The sequence below is a fragment of the Lasioglossum baleicum genome, chromosome 12, assembly GCF_051020765.1.
Source record: "Lasioglossum baleicum chromosome 12, iyLasBale1, whole genome shotgun sequence".
NCBI classification, from domain to species: domain Eukaryota; kingdom Metazoa; phylum Arthropoda; class Insecta; order Hymenoptera; family Halictidae; genus Lasioglossum; species Lasioglossum baleicum.
Window position 1 is genome coordinate 949,268 of NC_134940.1, and position 22,374 is coordinate 971,641.

General features: G+C 37.0%; 2 protein-coding genes across 4 annotated transcripts in view; one reads left to right on the forward strand and one right to left on the reverse strand.

Moving 5' to 3' along the window:
- Positions 1-22,374, reverse strand: part of LOC143214707 (cholecystokinin receptor type A) — a 635,098-nt gene that overhangs the window by 40,621 nt on the left and 572,103 nt on the right. For all 3 annotated transcript variants that reach the window (XM_076436060.1, XM_076436058.1, XM_076436059.1), the window contains one exon: positions 18,199-18,426. In XM_076436060.1, the coding sequence (XP_076292175.1) occupies positions 18,199-18,426 (228 nt within the window). The remainder of the gene's footprint in view (positions 1-18,198; positions 18,427-22,374) is intronic.
- On the forward strand, positions 7,405-8,758 carry LOC143214708 (uncharacterized). The gene has a single exon (XM_076436061.1). It carries the CDS (start codon positions 7,442-7,444, stop codon positions 8,756-8,758), a length of 1,317 nt encoding a protein of 438 aa, XP_076292176.1. The 5' UTR covers positions 7,405-7,441.

Genomic DNA, 22,374 nt, shown 5'->3' on the forward strand with positions numbered 1-22,374 from the left:
ATACCGAGCTCGCGGAATCTGTATGGTTGACGTTGTTTCAAAGGGAAATTTTAGCCCGATCTAACTAGAAATTGACTTTTCGAGATACAGTACGACGTGACGCGATACGTGTCCACCGTAGTACTAGCCCACAAGTGCATAAATGCACGGGTTTATATACCCCTAAAATGAGTGGGGTGGTCTATTAATTATCTAAAGTCGCGTAGTGCCAGACTCTCGTTTTTTGTCATTTTCCATTAGACCGAGCCAGAGTTCGGTCTTCGTCAAAAGGGACTTGAGATATGATTCTGTTATCTAGGGACGCTTCCTGCCAGACACGATATTGACTACGATTTTCGTGGGAAAGTCGAAGAAAATCGGTTCTGTAACCGTCACAGAAAACTAAATCTGTAAAATTTGAATGTAGTAGAATAATTAACAATTTTCCATAATACGTACATAATATACAGGTATGTATACGTCCATAATACATAATACGTCCATAATATATAATATGATTTATTGCCGTTAGGGTCCGAAACTCGTGAAAAACTACGATTTTTACCGTTTCTAAATGTTTGTAGCTGATTGCAACGCCGACCGATTTTTATGAAATTTCAGAACATGTTTGATCGATACAGATCTACGAAAGGTGTTTTATAAATTTTCCATAAAAACCTACATAAAAAAGTTACAAAATACAACTTTTAGCATTTTCTCTGCAATTTCAACAACTTGTAATTTTTCCAAAAATTTGGCTACTCTTTACTTTAAGGGACCAAAAATTTTTACCTTTCTCCTATAATTACACTGTCCAACAAATTTCAATTTTTTTATGTTTCCAATATACTGTTGGGTGGGTCTTATAGAGTTTTTTGCGCTGATTCCGAATCTGCCCTTAATTTTTCTCCTACACGCACAGTTTTTGAGAAACATAACATTGAAAAAAAACGTATTTTTCAACTTTAAACAAATATTGTGATGTTATTATAAAAGATATTGAATTGTTCTTTACAGCAAAAGATTCTACAGACACTCCTGAATACAGTGATATCGAATATTAATACATTATGATTGTCTAAACATGTTTAAACAAGCATTAAAGACGGAGAGACACCACTTTTGCACCAATCTTTAAGGATATTTTTCAATTTATCTCAAATTCTGGTGATAAAAATAAGAATAAGGTGTCACCAGAAATTAAAGAATTCGTTGATGAGAAGTAAATTAAAAAGATTAAATACCTACCTTACTTCCTGTGTAAATGAAAATATAATCATGGAAAATATATATCTAATTTAAATTACATTATAGTCACGGATTGCTTACAAGGAGTGCCAGCGACAATCGCAGCGATACGTCGCGTCGGGTGATCGTTCGTCAAGTGAAATACGTCGAATAAACGTTCAAATACTTCATTATGTTTAATTTAATTGTGTTTTATATAATATACTAGCTTTCCCCCACCACGCGTTGCTGTGGCACAATATTTTTTAAAAGCATATACGTGTTGAACGTGTTTCTGATTATCTATTTTGTTCAATTCCATTTCGCTTTTCGCGTTGCTTTGAAGTTCTCTCTCTCTCTCTCTCTCTCTCTCTCTCTCTCTCTCTCTCTCTCTCTCGAAGTGCGGACGCATGTCACATCGCTAGAGAAAAGACAGAGTTTTTGGAGAAGTTAGATAAGGTGCAGAATTATAAGAATTTGCATACGGATGCGGATATACAACGGGCGTATCTATGAGTGTTACCCAGTTGGATTGTGCTGAGCTGTGACTGTGAAATTCGATTTCTAAAATCGTATGGTGCTACATCATCAGGCGTCCATTAATGTCCCATGTGGCCGCGTTATCGGTCACGGCAATCAAGGGAACTAATTAGGCGATTGTTGTCAGAGCACCGACGAGATACTATTAAAGACTGCCAGCCCCTGTGCTATTCGGCGAGCCCGGTAACCGGGCGCAACGGGCGCGGGGATAACGTGAAAGTTACAGTGATCTGATATACCACAGCGCTAAAAGTTCCACAATCGACGAGATATTCGTCAAGTTGAAGAAGAATGATATAGTAGAATGCTGACATTACCCATTCTGTAATTGCCTTATAATACTATATGTATATGTATAATTCTCTTATTGTATTCTTATTTCCGTTATTATCACCATTGTAATAATTGTTTACAATATAATCGATAGTTTATAGATGTAGGAAAAATGGAAGTAATTACTACGTAATATTCTACAAATGTATTGGAATTTAAAAGTAATTTGAACATTATTGCGTTATATATAAAATAATGATTCTTAAAAAATATTTTGTTATGTTGTGTAATGACAAAATTCAATCGTTCTTATTAAGATCCTTAGTAGGAAACAGAAAATTAATTTTTTTACTTATTTATCCCATACTTGTAATGCTCGACAGCATTATTGACTGCAATTATTAAAGTAGAGGTAGTAACAAGATAAAAGTATTAACTAATTAAACTAATTTTCGACGGCTCCTATCCATACAATGTTATTTAGAGGCAGTATTTCGTACGAAGATATCTAAAAAAATAATTCTATTTGACTCTATACGAATATTTCTTGCACCATGTATGACGCTATTTAAAAATGTGCGTGTAACATTATTTTATTTCATTCTGAACTGAACCACTTCCTGAAACATGATTCATTTATGAGTACATTGTGCGACGAGGCGAAGAGCTAGCAGACGAAGTCGAAGTCGAAATCTTAAAAGAATAAGGACTTCCCGCGTCTCTTTTTTTCCCGACGCTGTCCTTCATTGTGTCCGAAACTTGCGTCGCTCATTGCATAAGCAAATATCATCGGAATTATATAATTTTGGTATCATTTTCATAAAGAGAAACAAAATTCACCAAATATGTTAAGGAAAATCCTATAAAAAAGTAATGATAAATAATTAAGCTTTGTTGTTTGATTAGTAGTCTCACACCGATATACCCGACCCGACCCGTATCATGTTACAATGTTTCACTCCATTCCACGGCGACCGAAGCCCTCGAGCTTCACTTCCCTTTTCTCCGTTCGTCATCATAGAATAGTGTTTCCTGAAAATTGAATGTCTCATATCTGGCCAGACTCGAGTTTTCGACATTTATAGCAAGCTTGCTATAATCTTATCTTATTTGTCAAAATTTAGTTTTCTATTTAAAATATTTTGTTGTTAAAACTCATTAATAGTTTTAAATAGTACTTGAAATATTGAAAATGATATTGGAATATTGGAATATTACAATTTGGAATGAAGGGCCTAGCCGGACGTGGTAGTCCTTCGAATTATTTAAACAGCCGTTGTGCCATTCAATTTTCGGTAAATTTTCCCCATTTACTTGCATTAATTTAATCATATAATTGCATTTAATTGAAATTGATATTTGAGATTTTTTCCCGATTTTTTGGTTCAAAATGTTAATTACACACAAAGTGAAAAACACGTAAAAATTCGACAAATGCAGGTTTTTTAGAGAAATTGAAAAATAGCATTGTGATCATATTTTTAGACTATCAACATATGTACCAGAACTTTTTTTACGACAGCGCGTAAACGACAAAGAGGGACTGAGGTACGAGGCAGCCGACACAGTTCAAAAGGCTGCGTACCGATTACATCAATGCACATAGGAAAGTTTTTTATTTTTCAATCTTTTTTTACGGAATTACCAACGTATTTGTGAGATTCTTCTAATTAAAATGAGCCTAAATACGGCACAATTTGAGCCATATTTACTTATTTAAAGTGTGATCATAATTACCTAATATAGGTTATTATAATAGGTCATTTAATATAATATATTTATAATTATAAATAATTTAGGGATGTGCGGGCCGCTCGATGTTCGGGTTCGGGTCGGATCGGGTCGCAGAAAGTCCGGCGGCCCGTCGATTCGACTTCGAATTCGTCGGGTGGGTACGAAAAGAATCGAACAAGTTCGGGCGGACGAGTTATTGCGTTATCCGAAATTCAAATACTCTGCGTTCTTATGACATAGATAATGGTAATAATGGTTTTCTTTCTTAACTTATAACGTGATTTTTAATATACTTGGTTTTTTTAGAACTACATTAGGTATATTCGCCAAACACGTGCCTGCTCTTTATATGTATTAAAGCTTGAATAATGCACGTTTAATGTGAAAAACTTAAAAGACAATATTTCTAGCTTTTTAACGAATTTTCTCCGAATGAACTTAGATATGTATCGATAATATCATTAAAATATCCTTACGGAAGTTATACAATACACCTAGAAGATTACAATATGGTAAAGTATGGCAATAATTCAATGACTCCAAGAAAAATGGAAAACTTAATGACTCCGAGAAAAATAAAGAACTTAATGACACTGAGGAAAATGAAAAATTGAATAACTCCAAGAAAAATGGAAAACTTAATGACTCTGAGAAAAATAAAGAACTTACTGACTCTGAGGAAAATGAAAAATTTAATAACTCTCAGTTAATAAGCTGTCTTCAATACCTCTTAAAAATGCAATTAATCGCATGTAGGGATTGATCAGGTGTTTCTCTCTATATTAAAAAATATTTAAAAATCCTTTGACAAATCTGTTTTGTGGCGTCAGGATACTGCTGTCGATATTCCATCACAGTTTGTATAGTATATATTATTTCTCCTCTTTGTTTCTATATAAAATTTTATTATGATCCTCCATTAGTTTAACGCCCCGTTCAGCGGTATCATTGACCACCTTCAGTCTATGTTTCAGTCAGACTACTTATTATTCATAATAACTTCTTTTTCCGATATTATAACTGTTTTTCTTTTGTAGATTAGAGCATATTAATGAATTTATTTATAAGGGAGTAGAGAGACTTCCAGGATTGCAAAATATTCATTTACTCATTTCTCGATAATACAAACACGGGGTTTTTCACTAGTCAAAAACGCTAGATAAAACATCGATCTAGGGCGCTATCTGCCTCAAAAGTCCTATTTTTTCCTTTACGAGGCGTAATTTGCATTATGCGGCAGCATGTAGCTATGAAAATAGCTATACATATGCGCAGTTGTATGCTTCCGAATAATGCAAATTACGCCCCTTAATATCTCTGTCAGTTATGTATGTATGAAAAATCTCTTCAAACAAAAGTTGTAGTATATAAGGAGGTGGATATAGTATCAGAGAAAAAAAATTTTTTCAAAGTCATTATTTCAAGTTTTCAAGGTCACGGATGTTTTTCTATCAACAACTGTTTATGCTATATATGGATTCTTAAAGAGAAAAAAGACAAATTCAACGATATATCATAACGTCTATTTATGTCAAGATTTAAAAAATTCAAAATTTTCAAATTTGCTGCGCCTCATTTTCCCATGATCCAATCGGCCCCAACATTTTTCCAGATCATTTTCTCAACATTTGTTACAATTCTGGTTTACGGGACCAAAAAATTTCATGGTCGAAAAATAAAGTCCAGCCTAATGTACATATATGTAAATTACGAGAAGCAGTAAAGGGTGCTTAACGTCGAAGAAGGAAATCCTGGTAATTAAAACTTAATATGTACTACATTCTACGTTATTAGGATAATTGTAGTTTAATTATGATACATTTTATAAGCAATGAAATTAGAGCATCATTGCGAAAAAAGATGAGTTTACAATGACCTCAATATTTTATGAAATTCTATTATAATTATAGTTATGACTGTATTTTTTTATTATAGGAAGACAGAAGATCAAATAAACTTGTGTATGCTAGTATAAAATCAATTTATATATATTATACAATTTATTTTATTATTTGTTTGACAACTAATAAATCTACAAATTGTTTCATAAACTAAAAAATACTTCCTGCATTTTCGTATTCTCCAATCAGTCCAAATAAATACCATCAACCTGTTCTCGATCATATACCTATAGGTATAATGAGGTATTAATATATTTTTATTAATGCAATTATGACAGTAACAAAACGTTTCTATTTTAAATGAATACATATTTTGAACATAGTTTTTATATTTTTAATTTTTTGGAAGGTTAAAAAATGTAATTAAAAAAGTAATGAAAAATAAAAATAAAAAAAAATCCCCGCTGCACGGGGACTCGAATGCTAGCTCCAGATTGCCATTCATACGCTCGACGGCTCGACAGCCGAATTTCAGTTTCGTTTCCGCCGTAAAGCAATACAACATGGCAACATGGCAAGTGCTAAAAATAGATTGTGGCTGGCATAAGCGCACAAGCAGCGCACACGGATATAGTAAAGGTACGCTGGTGAGTGTAGCGCGCGGGCGCGTTGCTAACACGATACATACAGTGTCTTCTGCACCGACGAAATGCCGTCGGTGGCCTCCTGTTTCTCACTCCAGTCAGAATATATCCTAGAGGGCGTAAGAGAACACCGAAAAATTTTAGGCTCGCCAACTCCCGTAAGGCTGGCAGTCTTTAAGGGGGCCGGCGCGGCCGTGCAAGAGTGTGTGGGCACACGCACACATCGCTAAATTCGCATATACGTATATGCAATTATAAGGTTTACGACTTTTCATTTTCACGCTTCAGCGTTGCAAGGAGTAGTTCAGAATTGGTCAATTATGATTCCTAAAAGTCGTGGTACGGTGGGTACGGAGCCCAAAATGCATATTTTTACGTTATAGAGGAATAATTTGTAATATTCGGCGGAGACGAACAACAATTCGGCCTGTCACAAACGACAATACAGCACCTCGAGGTTCCGAAATTTTGCACTAGTAGCATGACAATCTGGTTCCGAAAAGTTTGACGGTTGGACGTTACAAATGTTCCAATAAAATATGGCTGATAATGCAGGTCGTACGTTATACCGTTATACCGTTATTAGAGTAATTTATAATATTCGGCAGATATTGCCTGTCCAACACCACTGGTATTGGCCTGTCACGAGGCAACCGAAGTAAGCAAGACGTCAGAAGATAGCCGCTTCGCGTACCAGTGTTTTTGTTCAATAAATTTAGTATTTGCATGGACGATGGACACTGTATTATCGATGGACAATATAATATCGACCTGCATTATCAACCGTATTCTATTGGAACATTTGTAACGTCCAACCGTCAAACTTTTCGGAACCAGATTGTCATGCTACTAGTGCAAAATTTCGGAACCTCGAGGTGCTGTATTGTCGTTTGTGACAGGCCGAATTGTTGTTCGTCTCCGCCGAATATTACAAATTATTCCTCTATAACGTAAAAATATGCATTTTGGGCTCCGTACCCACCGTACCACGACTTTTAGGAATCATAATTGACCAATTCTGAACTACTCCTTGCAACGCTGAAGCGTGAAAACGAAAAGTCGTAAACCTTATAATTGCATATACGTATATGCGAATTTAGCGATGTGTGCGTGTGCCCACACACTCTTGCACGGCCGCGCCGGCCTCCTTAATAGTATCTCGTCGGTGGTCAGAGTTTGGTGTGAGAAGTCGGTAAAGAAGGTATGAGTGAAGTCGGCGGTGCAGAATACTACTGTTCTGCATGTAAAAAAGAAGTGAAGAGTGTGGTTGTGCAGTGCAAGACTTGTGTTCAATACTTTTATCATCCGGGATGCGTCTCTAAACATAGGGCCTATAAGGGCCAGGAATATATAAAGTGTGAAGGTCCATTCCATCAAATTGTAATAGAGAGAGATAGGATGGACGGGAAGAGGACGGTCGCGGATAGAGAGAGGACTGTATCAGTTGGATCTACAGGATCAACAGGTAGTACGTCGGGAAATACCAGCAAACAATCAAATATGGATATTAAAATAGACTGGCTGATTAAAACAGTGAAGGATATAAAAGATGAAATAACATGCAGAAGTGAAATTAAGACGTTGATCAAACAAATAATTCGCGTGGAACTAGTAAGCTTTAAACAGGATATTGTAGATTTAAAAAGAAGCATACAGGTGATCACCACAAATAATACCACAAATAAAGCAGAGAATGAAATAAAAAGTTATAGCGATGCAGCGAAAGATAAGAAGAAGGAAAGCATATTAATTGTCAAGCCGAAGAAAGACCAAGAGAGTGAAGCGACCAAGAAATTAGTAAAAGAAAAAGTTGACATCAAAAACTTAGGTGTAGGAATAACAAAAATTAAGAAGAGAGGTAAAGGATCGATTATCTTAGGATGTGAGAGTGAGAAAGAGATAAAAAGACTGAAAGACACAGTTTGTGAGAAGCTAGGAGAGGATTTTGAAATTGCAGAACCGAAGAAAAGGAAACCGAAAATAAAAATTGTAAATGTTAATGAAGAAGAAATGAACCTGGATGACGAAAACCTGATAGATGCAATACTAAAACAGAATGAAATTAATAGGGAAGAGGAAGGATTCCACATAAGAGTAGTGAAAAAAATTATTAAAGCGAGAAAGAATGTCAATGAGCGAAAAAGAGAAGAAGGTTCGTTATTACTTGAAGTAGATAAAGCAACCCACGAGCGAATGTTAAATAAAGAAAAAATAAACATTGGATGGAGAAAGTGTTTTGTGTTCGACTACTTCAATGTCAAGAGATGCTACAAATGTTGGGGATATTATCATATTGCCAAAAACTGTACAAGGCAAGAAACATGCTTCAAATATGCAGGAAATCATAAAGCGAATGACTGTACGACAACCAAGAAAAGATGTGTGAACTGTATGCACAAAATTAAAATGTACAATCTAAAAATAAACGATGAACACGAGGCTGTGAGTGTAGAGTGTCCAACATATATCAGAGCGTTAGAAGAAGAAAAAAAGAGAACCGGCTGGGATTCTACGTTGTAGCAACCACAGAAGGAAGAAATTATGTATTTAAATGCTCAAAGTCTAATGGCTCATAAAGATGAAATTCAACATCAAATCATGCAGAGAATGAATCCAGCGATCCTGGCACTGTCGGAGTCTAGATTGGTTGAAGACATTGAAGATAACGAAGTGAATATTCCGGGATACAGTGTTGCCAGATGTGATGCCGAAAACAGGAACACAGGAGGAGTCATTTTATATATAAGAAACGATTTAAATTACGAAGTAGTATTAAAAGATAAAGTATTATCAAACTGTTGGTGTATTGCAGTAAAAGTGAAAAGTAGCCTGTATAGAGGAATGATCGCGTTGGTGTACCACTCGCCGAGCGCGTCTGACGGCGACTTTATAAATTTTTTAGTAAATACAATGGACATATTATTGGTAAAAGATAAATGTATATTGATAGGGGACGTTAATATAAATTTAATGGCTGACTCATACTATACAAAAAAGTTAAAAACAGAAATGTTAGGTTTAGGTATGAAGCAATATGTTGATAACCCAACGAGGATCACGACAGACAGCAAAACATTGATAGATGTAGTTTTCGCTAACATTAAGTTAAATTGTAAGGTACACGAGACGCCAAAGATAACAGACCATTCGTGCATAAGTATTGAACTAAATACAAATAAAAGCGGTAATAAATATAGAGGACATATCAGTAGGGATTATAGTAAATTTCATTTAGATGAATTCTTTAAGGCAATAGAAGTAAGATCTGCACATAGAAATGATTTGGACATAAATATAAGAGCTGAGAGATTTGTACAGAATATAGTGAATGCATTAGATACGCTTGCACCAAAGAAGCTATTCCAAATTCCAAAAATATGGGAAGGGAAAAAGTGGTACTCGGAGGATATAAGAATAGCTGCTAAGGAAAGAGACGAAGCGTATGTAAATGCGATACACACGGGTAACGAGCAACATTGGCTACAATTTAAAATTAAAAGAAATAGGGTAGTTAAATTAATTAGAGAAAAAAAGAATGAATATTATCATTATATGATAGACAACAACAAAAATGATTCGGAAATGATGTGGAAAACCCTAAAGAAAGTAATAAGAGGAGAGATAATGGGACCAAAGGAAATACATAATGTAGATTTTGAAATATTAGATAATATACAGAACTGGAATTTGGCAGATAAATTTAACTTATACTATATTGTTTGGGATTGGCCACGCGTGTCGTAGGATCGTGACGCACGATCCACCACGCAGCCCGCGTATTGGCTGATCCTTGCGACATCGCGAGGATCGATGATCGATTAGCAGCGCGCCGCGCTATAGGCTATCGCCGTCGGATCGATTACACTGTCCAACAAATTTCAACTTTTTTTGTGATTTCAATATACTGTTGGGTCCTTCTTATAGAGTTTTTTGCGCTGATTCCGAATCTGGTTTTAATTTTTTTCCTATACGTCCAGTTTTTGAAAATCATGGCTTTGAAAAAAAAACATATTTTTCAACTTTAAACAAATATTGTGATGTTATTATAAAAGATATTGAATTGTTGTTTACAGCAAACGATTCTGTAGACTTTCCTGAATACAGTGATATCCAATATTAATACATTATCATTGTTTAAACATGTTTAAACAATGATTAAAGACGGAGATGCACCACTTTTGCACCAATTTTTGCGGATATTTTCGAATTTATCTCAAAAAATAAGGGTCCAGCGAAAAATTGAACTATACCACGCGAAAGAGCAGACTTTTATCTTGAGAAACCCCCCTGTGAAGTTTGCATGGTCGACGTTTTTACCGAACCAGAAAGCAAAATATCTTCGCCCGACATGCGTTGACGCCAGTGGTACTCTTCCACTAGCGCGGTCGTTCGTCGGGATACGGCGCGGCGCGCTGCGATGAAACGGCGCGTGGCTATAAGCGCGCAATTATGTCAGCTTACTTAAATGTAATATTTTATTAAATGTTATATTATTGTTATTTATTATTTATTAGTATATTTATTCTGTATAAATTATTTTATGTATTTTTTAATGTTAGTCTCTCGTTTATAGTATATTTAATACAAAAAATACCTTTTGTAACAAAAAAATAATTTATTCACACACTACACTATTACACTATTTACAATGCTAATATATATGTGTACACTATTCAGATATAATACACTATATCGATTTAATATGGAGCAAACTATTTTAATTATGTATTTAAGTCAATAAAAATAGTCCCGTTTATATTGTGTTTGGACTTATTTTACTCGGAAGAATCTCGAGTGTTCATTGGCACTATAATTACAATACATAGATAAGACGACAATTACTGAAAATAAAATTTTTCAGTCACCGCATTGCAGACTTTCCTTACATTGTATGTATTCCGTTGTCCGTAGACCGTCATTTATTTCAAAATATCGTGTTGGTTCTTAAGAAAACTGATGCCAGAGTTCAGTTTCGGCTTTGTGTTTGTTGAAATCAGTCGTGTCAAGCATTTCAAATCTGCATTGCTACGTATAAAACTTCATAAAAAACATTTATAGTTATTTATAGTATTTTAGTTGTTGTGTATATAATATATGTATTTTAGTAGTGTATTATATCTGAATAGTGTACACATATATATTAACATTGTAAATAGTGTAATAGTGTAGTGTGTGAATAAATTATTTTTTTGTTACAAAAGGTATTTTTTGTATTAAATATACTATAAACGAGAGACTAACATTAAAAAATACATAAAATAATTTATACAGAATAAATATACTAATAAATAATAAATAACAATAATATAACATTTAATAAAATATTACATTTAAGTAAGCTGACATAATTGCGCGCTTATAGCCACGCGCCGTTTCATCGCAGCGCGCCGCGCCGTATCCCGACGAACGACCGCGCTAGTGGAAGAGTACCACTGGCGTCAACGCATGTCGGGCGAAGATATTTTGCTTTCTGGTTCGGTAAAAACGTCGACCATGCAAACTTCACAGGGGGGTTTCTCAAGATAAAAGTCTGCTCTTTCGCGTGGTATAGTTCAATTTTTCGCTGGACCCTTATTTTTTGAGATAAATTCGAAAATATCCGCAAAAATTGGTGCAAAAGTGGTGCATCTCCGTCTTTAATCATTGTTTAAACATGTTTAAACAATCATAATGTATTAATATTGGATATCACTGTATTCAGGAAAGTCTACAGAATCGTTTGCTGTAAACAACAATTCAATATCTTTTATAATAACATCACAATATTTGTTTAAAGTTGAAAAATATGTCTTTTTTTAAAACTCCATTTTCTCAAAAACTGGACGTATAGGAAAAAAATTAAAACCAGATTCGGAATCAGCGCAAAAAACTCTATAAGAAGGACCCAACAGTATATTGAAATCAAATTTGGTGTTGGACAGTGTTATCGACTGGGCTAATACAGTTTCTATTGGCCCAGCGGTTCGTATCGCAAAGTCATCGCTCCGACGGTGAGAGAGAACTTCTCGCTGCTGGTCGATCTAGATCAATCGTTAATTAGCATCGGTACGAAAACGTCGCGCGTCGTTGCACCCGGTTTTCTCGGCTAGTTCGATTCAAAGTACATCTACATTCTAAGCTACGCTGCTTGAATTCATGCTATACACCACGACAATTACTTTGTTCAGTTCTTTATTTCGCTCTAGTCAACTTTACAATTTGGCTAGAGATCTGTACATAGTTTTGTATAAAGTGTTTTGTCGCGACTAACCGCAAGACGGGAATAAAGTGTGCTCGTCCAAATTCTGTGAGTGTTCTTATCCCGTCCAATCCGTAACTATATAGAGAGTATTAATGAAATAATTAAGTCTATCAAGCCTAGAGAAGCGGTCAGTTCCAGCCAAAAAACTACCTACGGTATAGAAAGTACGGGAATTATAGAAAACTTTGAAGTAACAAATGTACATAAAATAGAACAAATTATTATGAATTTGCCAAACAAGAAAGGAACGGACGAAGGAATAAGTAGTGATCTATTAAAAGTAAGCGTGCACATTATAAAGGATGAATTAGTGAGAGTAATTAATAGTTCATTAAGTAATGGCATATGTCCCGAAGGATGGAAAATATCCACAATAATACCAATTCCTAAAGTAGGTAAACCGAAGAAAGCCAGTGAATATAGACCAATAAATGTATTACCAATTTATGAAAAAGTTTTAGAGTTAGTAGTAAAAGATCAAATAGAAATGTACTTAGAAAACAATAATATAATAACAGAACATCAATCGGGCTTTAGGAAAAATCACTCTTGTGAGACGGCAATTCAAGCCGTCATTGATGAATGGAAATTGACAATAAATGAAGGTGAGGTGGTAGGAGTTATATTTCTGGACTTGAAACGGGCGTTCGAGACAGTAGATAGGGAACGGCTATTAGAGAAGTTGTATGAGTATGGAATGAGAGGAAAAGTGTTAGAATGGCTGAGATCTTATTTAAGCAATAGAACTCAAAAAGTTAAATTTAATAATCAATGGTCCAAATGTATATTAACAGAGCACGGAGTTCCACAAGGGTCAGTCCTGGGACCTTTGTTATTCTTATTGTATATAAATGATATAGTTCAAAGTTCAGAGGAATTCAATATCAAAATGTTCGCAGATGACACAATTATATATGTAAAAGGGTGTGGTAGTGTGGAAGTTGAATCAAAATTGAACAGGGTACTTCATATAATTGAAGCATGGATGAATGTAAATAAATTAAAAATGAATGCTACAAAAACGAATTATATGGTAATCAGAAGTATACGGAAAGAATTGAAGGAGGGTACTGTATTAAAATGCTTAGACGGTACGGAGATTAAACGAGTAGAAAGCACAAAATATCTCGGAATAATAATCGACAGTAAACTCCGATTCTAAGATCACTGCGACTACATAGTAAAGAAAATAGGGAAAAAGACTAGTTTTTTAAATAGAATAGGTAATGATCTATCGAGTTATGCTAGATGTATAGTGTATAAAACAATTGTAGCACCACACTTTGAATATTGTGCAACCTTGTTAGTAGGTATGGGTGAAACTGAGTTGTCTAAACTACAGGTAGCGCAAAACCGTGCAATGAGAGTCGTATTACAGTGCAACCGTTATACGAAAATTGAAGGAATGCTGCAAACATTGCAATTTATGTCCGTAAGACAGAGACTGTATTATAATGTATGTATTTTTATTCACAAAATGGTAAACGGATTGGTGCCGCAGCAAATATGTCAAAAATTAGTACAAGTAGGAGGTCGAACGAGACAGGCAACAGATATTCTAATCAAATACCGCAAAACACGCAGTGCCCAAAAAAGCCTATTTTACGAAGGCGTGAAAATGTACAACAATGTTGCAACCGAGATAAGGCAATGTAATAGTTTACCTACATTCAAACGTAAATTGAAAGAATTTGTTCGTACATCCGTCCCTAGCATGTAAGACAATCAGTGTACAATAAATCTCTCTCTCTCTCTCTCTCTCTCTCTTGAAAAAATCTTGCGGAAAATCAGTGTCGTTCGAGCCGCGGTAGAGAGAACATCTCCAAAGACTTGTAAATTCAAAGCTAACAGTTGCTATGTATTAGCTGTTTTTTTTATAGTGATATTTAAACTAATCGCTAGAGACTGCGAATCTTTATGCAAAATGAAAGTTGGCTGCCGCTATTACAAGGGACAGGAGCCAGACAGATATTTGATTCTTACTGTGATCATTTTAGGAATTTTAAAATAATACATTGGTGTTTTGAAATTATTTTAATCTCTCTACTGTATTAAAATGCAACTACTCATGTTTGCTACAAATGCATGAAATCCGCAGTCTAGTGATTGCATTACCTGATTGTTGTGATTTGTGCAGCAGTATAAGGGATATGGCAATTATTATTAGTGCATAACTATGTGTTGACAAATGTGAACAGTGATTGTGAGTGTGGAAAAATTTCAAGGCATCTGTGTGAAATAAACATACGAATTATTTATCGATTCGAAAGTGAAAGTTAAATTCTGGATCGTCGACTTGACCGCGCATCCCTTAGGCCTTCTACCACCGGCTGTGGAGTTCGTCGACCTGGCCATACGTCCCTTGGCTTTCGGTACTGCCGTGTACCTGAAGACATCTGTGCAGTTCGTCACCGAGTGACCCAGTGACACACATTTCGAAGCAGCAAATGGATTTACGACTGAATACGTGAGTTTTTAATTCAATCAGTTTCTGCTTCTTCTCTTTTTTTACGATTATCTCGTAAACTAAAGCCGATCGCCAAAAAGTCTAAAGAGAAATGTTGTTCAGAATCATGGTCTGGACAACGTATCCAAAGCTCATCGAAATCGGAGAGGATTCACATTATCGAGAAACTCTTGTTCGTTGCGATGTCACGGCATACCACCGACACTCGCTTGCCGGCGCGGCTTGGCGCGGCGGGCCAGGACGCGCTCTGATTGGTCCGTGTTTTTCGTTAATAACTCCTAAACAAAGCCGCAGTTGACATTGGTGCAAAGGAAAATGTCTCTTAGAATGGTCTCAAGAACCACCTCTTTTCGGGATTTTCACGAATTTGGGACACCCTGTAGAAGTTGATGTATTGCAGCGCCATCCACAGCGGCGAGTTACAACAAATTGAATAGCGTAAAAACCTTCTCCATGAAAAAATACATACATATGTGTGCCAAGTTTCATGTTGATCGGTTAAACAGTTTCGAAGTCTATTAATTGTATATACATATACAAACATCCATTTTTATATATTAGATGAGAATACAATATACCTTCAAACTAGTGGGTTATCAAATAATTTCAAAGAAAAAATGATCACATTAGTTTTGTTCACAAAAATCGATTTCTTGCAAAATCATAGACAAATTTTGAGACCAGATTTGGAAGCAGCGTGAAAAAATCTACGGGATATGATATATAGCATGTTTGTTCCGTCGCACAGGAATAGAATTCGTAGGTTTCCTTCGGACAGGATTTATGATGCGAACGTGCCTAAATATCCTCCTCAAGGATTAAACAAACTAGGGTCATTCGGCGACCAGTCAAGGCATCTGTTTAACGTTCAGTTTTTATACACCCTCGAAATTACACGGTGTCATAAATTTTGTCCCTCCGAAGGACCGTCCGCGACCGTTACGCAGGGTCTCGAATTACCTGGAACCGTCGCGTCGTCGACCGAGTAAGATCTCGCCCCACTCCTCCTTCCCAGGGCCTCATTCAGAGCTACGGGAAGGAGGTCCTAGAAGTCAAAGTGTGTACTGATTGGGAAATGCAACTTTCTGCAGGAACCAATCAGCGCATCTTATTTCATATTCGAGAATCCAACGAGCATCGCGCTAGGACTGGAAGACGAAGTCGCTCAGTTGAGTTTTACGCTCTAACGCCGTGACATTCTCCAGTCCTCGTTGTCTTGTCAATCGTTCATCACATGTGCAAAGTTAGCATCACGGTAGTTCGTTGTCCAGTGGTCAGGACACCCGACAAACCGGGATCGGGTCGGTCGAAATCCCTCGCGAACCGGATCAAATCAATCGAGATCCCTCGCGTGCGTTCAATCACAAACGCGAATCCTCATATCATCATCTGCGCGCGTATAAGGTAGGACCTGATAGATCAGCCTTACTGACGAGTCCACTAGCAGGTCCGGGACGAAACGCTTCCATTACCGTATTCATGCTATATCAAGTCAAGCGAATCAATTATTGTCTTTTGCGATCATTCTATAATTTGAACTAGCTGCCCAAGATTAACTTGGCGGGCAGTGATCCGGAACATACGCGAACCCACAGTTCCGCGGCAAAACAATGTTAAAAAAAAATTTTCCGCGCGTGGTATTGGAAAAACTACAGTTTTCTGGAAATTGTGCAAGTTTAACGAATTTTGTCAACGTTAAATAACGTTCGTACCATAATCTCCATATTTTTCCCATATTCTGCAAAGTTTCAGCTTTAATTTTTTTTTTAATTAATCGCTCTACCACATTTCTATCGAAAGTTCTTTGATTTTGAACCGAGTTAGGTTAAATTTACCCACTGTGCGCCGTATCCCATCCCGAGCGCCACTGGCAGCAACTCATATCGGGCGAAGATATTTTGCTTTCTGGTTCGAAAAAAACGTCGACGTTCCAAACTTGAAAGGGTGGTTTCTCAAGATAGATGTCTGCTCTATCGCATGACACCTTCGATTTTCCGTTGGATCCTTATTTTTTGACATAAATTGAAAAATATCCTCAAAAATTGGTGCAAAAGTGGTGTCTCTCCGTCTTTAATGCTTGTTCAAACATGTTTAAACAATCATAATGTGTTCGTATTGGGTATCACTGGATTCGAGAGAGTCTGTAGAATCTTTTGCTGTAAAGGACAATTCAATACCTTTTTATAATAACATCACAATATTTGTTTAAAGTTGAAAAATACGTTTTTTTTCCAAAGTCATGTTTCTCAAAACCTGCGCTTGAAAAAAAATTAAGAGCAGATTCGGAATCAGCGCAAAAAACTCTATAAGACCCACGGCCGAACCAACAATGTATTCCGCAATCTATATCCTTTTGTAAACAGTTTCCAAAATATTTTCTCTCAAACATTATCCAAGATATTTCCTCTGCGTTAGCGATATTACCGCTTGCCTGTGCTGGCACCTAGCAGCTCTGCTCGGTAAGCGGCGCTCGACCGTCACTATACACCAGGCATGCACAGGTGGACGATTTGGGAGCAGGAGCAATCGACCCTGCTCCTGAGCAGGGTCGGAACAGTGACCTTGCTCGGACGTATGGAAGGGGAACCCACCAATTGTAAACGGAGCACGAGAGAAGACGAGAAGAAGAGCGTATGAGAGTGGGGGCGGCGTCTACGTTGTTGTAGTCTGACCACTCCAGCGCGCTCTCCACTTCTCCACGCCCCTCCCACTCGTCTTCTCTCGTGCTATGTTTACAAGTCACGCTTAGTGGGTTCCCCTTCAATACGTCCGATCTGCTCTGAGAGCATACGGGGAGCAACTTGGGAGCACGGGAGCTGCTCTGAGAGCAAAGAGCTGTGCATGCCTGCTATACACCAACATGGCTGCGCACGTACCTGTCAGAAACACTGCAAATTGCTCAACTTTAAGCAATCATAACTTATGAATCATTGATCCTGCAGGATCGAAACTTCGATTTCTCATATCTCCTCGTTCAAATGTACTGGATTACATACTAAATACATAATAATTTATAGGAGAATGGCAAAAATTTCTGGTCCCGTAAGGTACTTTACCCAAAAATTTTGTTCACGTTGTGTAGCAAACCAATTGTTCCAGCTTCTCAAATGAGTTCAAATCGTATGGTTCAATATTAAAAAAGTTATCGTCTTTTTAATAGTGTCCGAATATTAGTTTGGAGTCACTGTATCTAATAAGGAAATCGATTTCATTGCGATTACTTTAACTAAACCGAATATGGATGTCACGTACCTTTTTCTTGGCCTCGATGCTCTTGCCTATATAATTGCTACGTATCGGAGGTTGTCCACTGAAGGGATAACTCACGCCCTGCTGTTCCTCGTTAATAGTGTCCGTTGTACCTCTCGTCAAATGACTGTTTCCATTGATCCTGATTTGTGTCCTCGGTTCAAGAGGATACTCTGGCCCTTGACATTTGTTGTTCGGAATTTTAGAAATCCTCGATCTTGGGATGCAAAGCTATACAGAAAAAGAATTAGCTATTTATGTAATATATATACTTGGCGCAGTCATGAGTAAAGTAAGGATAAATAGTAAGACAGATATTTTGCAAATCTTCACGAATATAAAATAATAATTTAAAAGAAATACATAATAATAATCAGTATGCATATTTAATAATCATTATCCATATTTTTTTAATGAATTAATACTTTGAAAAACTGCTCGAATAGTCAAATTTGTTATTAAATAATCCACATTTTTTCTGTGGAATATTAGTTCTTGGGAGTAATAGTTTTCTATATATATATTTAGGTATGAACCATTTTGGAGAATTAAGTATTGCCGACAACTATTCTAAAAATTATTCACGTATGAAATTTGGAATAGTAATATTTCTCGGCGCACCGGTTCGATCAAATTCTACACTAAATATAGCTATGTTGTAAGGCATAAAACGTTTCGATTCGGGTTTGAACCAGATAACGTTTTCGATTCGGATTTGAATCAGTTAAAAATGCCAAGTGCTATTCTATTGGAGGAAAACAAAGGTGGTGTGTTTCGTCCTAGGATATAGTATAATGAGAAAATCTTGAAAAATAATCATACTAGGTAGGAGAAAAAAAGAAAACGTAATTTGAGAAAGATAACGGTAAGAAGTTACATGGATAAGAAGTTTTATAAGAAATTTACTAAAAAGAATTCAGACAAAGGCTGCTCTTTACTTTACCGGACTCAAAATTTGTGCCTTTCTCCTATAAATTATGTTGTATTTGGTATGTAATCCAGTAGATCTGTGCAGTGCCGTAACGAGGGTGTGGCGAAACAGACGACCGCCACCGGCGCAACTGGTTTTGGGGCGCAAAACGAGGATACCGACTCTGTTGAGAGTTGCACGTGGTTTTTATTTTACTTGACCATTCTACACCAAGTGATGAGCAAGCCGCGGTCCACGGGCCGTATTTGGCCCCGTAAGCATACTGCCTGCGGCCCGCCGGGATCCGGCGCGGCGCAGCGGCCTTCGTCGACGATTTTCAATTGTCACTTCCCGGCTATTTTTTCAAATTACGGTAATTTTTACCTAGGCCAGGTACGAGCCGGCCGAGGATGGGCCTGTAACGCATCTGACAATCAGATTCGCCCAGGCCCGTACTACTACGACGGTAAAAAACCTTGATTCGCAGCGGCTTCGGCTAGCGGCTAGCTGAGGTATATGACATACCTGATAGCCACCCCCGCACAACTTCGGGATTTCCAGCGAATTTCCGCCTCTTTCGACTTTGCGACACCTTTGCACGCACTTCGTCGAGTTTCACTCCGTGCACCCTTCCTTTCGGTTTTCCGCATCATAGTACAGTCTTCGTGCGTTAATGTATATTCACCAAGTGTAAGCTTATAGTAAATGAAGTGAACAGAACATAAATCTAAATATACACTAGATCGCCTTCAATATTTTCTCTTTTGTGAAACAAAACATACTAGAAAAGGAATATATAATTTTGTTTATATATACAACATATGGGCATACTAAGTAAGCACTGTTTTATATTAATTATATTAATAAAAACAAAAATTTTAATTAAAAACACTTCTAGGGTAAAATGCCACAAAAAAACCGTCTGGTGCACAGTTTAAAAAAATAAGGGATCAGAAGATTGAAAATACAAAGAAAAATATAACTCCGATTGATATTTTTCTTAAAAAATCATCTACAGCTCTAGTTCATTCAAGCGAATTAAATGTGCCTTCTACAAGTAGTCACGTTTCATGTAAAATTTTTGAAAGTAGTGTAAGAACAAACGGTTATATTTCTGCTTTACGTGAGACTACCATCTGGTGAAAACACTAATCGATCATACATCATGAGGCAAGCCACGACAAAAGAGAGCAAACGGTCAAACGGTGAGCCTGTCGGCTACGCCTGTAGCGATCTCGAGCAATTATAATGGTACTAGCAAAGTAACCATGATCGATATGGCCTGGGAACAATATACGTATGTACCAATTATTGTATTTATGTTTGGCAAATAATGAATTTTACTCAAAGTGCCGTTTCGAATAATTTCCGGACACTAACCGTGTTTACGAGGCTAATATACATGGAGATAACAACCACAAACTTGGTAATCAGGCTAACGCAAAACGATCCAAAGACATAAAAATATAAGCAAACGCATTTTTTATCAGATATTATATTTATCAGATAATATATTACGGTTGTAGACTCGTTTTTCCAGGATTGCAAGAGTGCTGAATGCGCCTTCTCATTTCTAGATAATACAAAGATGGGGTTTATCAGTAGTCAAAGGCGCTAGGATAAAAGATCAATCTTATTTACAAAATAATAACATTTAATAATAACAAACTTTAGTAATGTTTTTCGGCGCTCAGGTTCGATCAAATTCTACATTAAATATAGCTATGTTGTAGGGCATATAACGTTTCGATTCGGGATTTGAGTCTTTTAACGTTATCGTTTCATGGTTTGACTACGTCAAAATGCCAGGTGCTATTATATTGGAGGAAAACAAAGGTGGTGTGTTTCGTCCTAGACCCGCTAGAGGACTCATCAGTAAGGCTCTTCAAATCAAGCAAAGTATACAAAATGTTTTATATATGTAATACCTAATTTATTAGAAGATGTTCCATTAAACGTGCGACAGTTTTTGTGGCACCTACACGACGATTGCCCGGCACATCCCGGCACAGAGGGTTACATATTAATATTGTTAGAATATACCGATGTGCGCTGTATACGAGTGGTGCCCCCATAGGGTACGTTGTGTAAACATACGTCCGTAGCGCGTAGACTCTCGTCGTGTACGCATCGAGAAGTTATATCAAATATATATTTCAATAGTTATACGTTAAATACAAAGTGTGTGTTCCTTCAACCTTACTGCCACGATCCATCCCTGACAGGTTATGGGCCCAGGTTACAAAAGAGTAAAAGCGAAAGAGCAGTAAGGCAAAAATTTACACGGAACTGTACCCTGCAAAGTAAAACGTGGTCATCGAAAAAGAAGCAAATATGGCGGCACTAAATGGCGCACAGAACATTGACAAATTGAACGACGATAACTACGAGTCCTGGAAACTTCAAATGAGAAGTGTGCTCGCATGTAACGAGCTGTGGACGTACGCAAACGGCACAGAAATTAAAACGGAACAAAATCTTGCTGTGTGGGTCAAAAAAGACCAAAAAGCCCTAGCTATGATAATGCTTAGCGTAACATGTGGTCAACTAAACCACATCAAACGAGCGGAAACCGCACATGCTACTTGGACGGAACTTGAACGAATTTACGAGCTTAAAGGACCCGTACGCAAAGCGACGTTGTACAAACAATTATACAGGATGAAAAAGGATCCGGAAACATCGATGGCTACATACGTCAACGATTTCACGAGCAAAACCGAGCAACTGGCGGAAGCGGGAATAAATATTCCAGAGGATCTGCAATCTATAATGCTACTCGGATCGCTACCCGAAGATTTCGAAAATTTCACGGTGGCAATCGAATCTCGCGACGAGATACCCAGTATAAGCAGCCTGAAAACGAAACTTTTCGAAGAAGACGCCCGACAAACGGAGAGAGATGGTCAGTCCAAGAAGAAAAGTGACAACAGCAGTGAAGCATTCTACACGAAGACAACAAATTCAGTGAATCCGCGAGTGTATAAAAATAAATACGTTCCCAAAAATCAAACAAAGTTCAGTGGTAAGTGCTACGAATGTGGAAAAATAGGTCACCGCGGCGCTGATTGTTACGTACGAAAGAAACGCGAACCAAGAAACTCCGATGAGGCTATGACAGCCGTCGCGTGCGAAGTGATAGTGCATAAATCGAACATTTGGTGTTTAGACAGTGCGGCTACGAAACACATGTCGAACGAGAAACGAACATTTTGCGAACTCGAAGAGAACATAGTGTCGAACGTTTATACAGCATCCGATCAATGGAT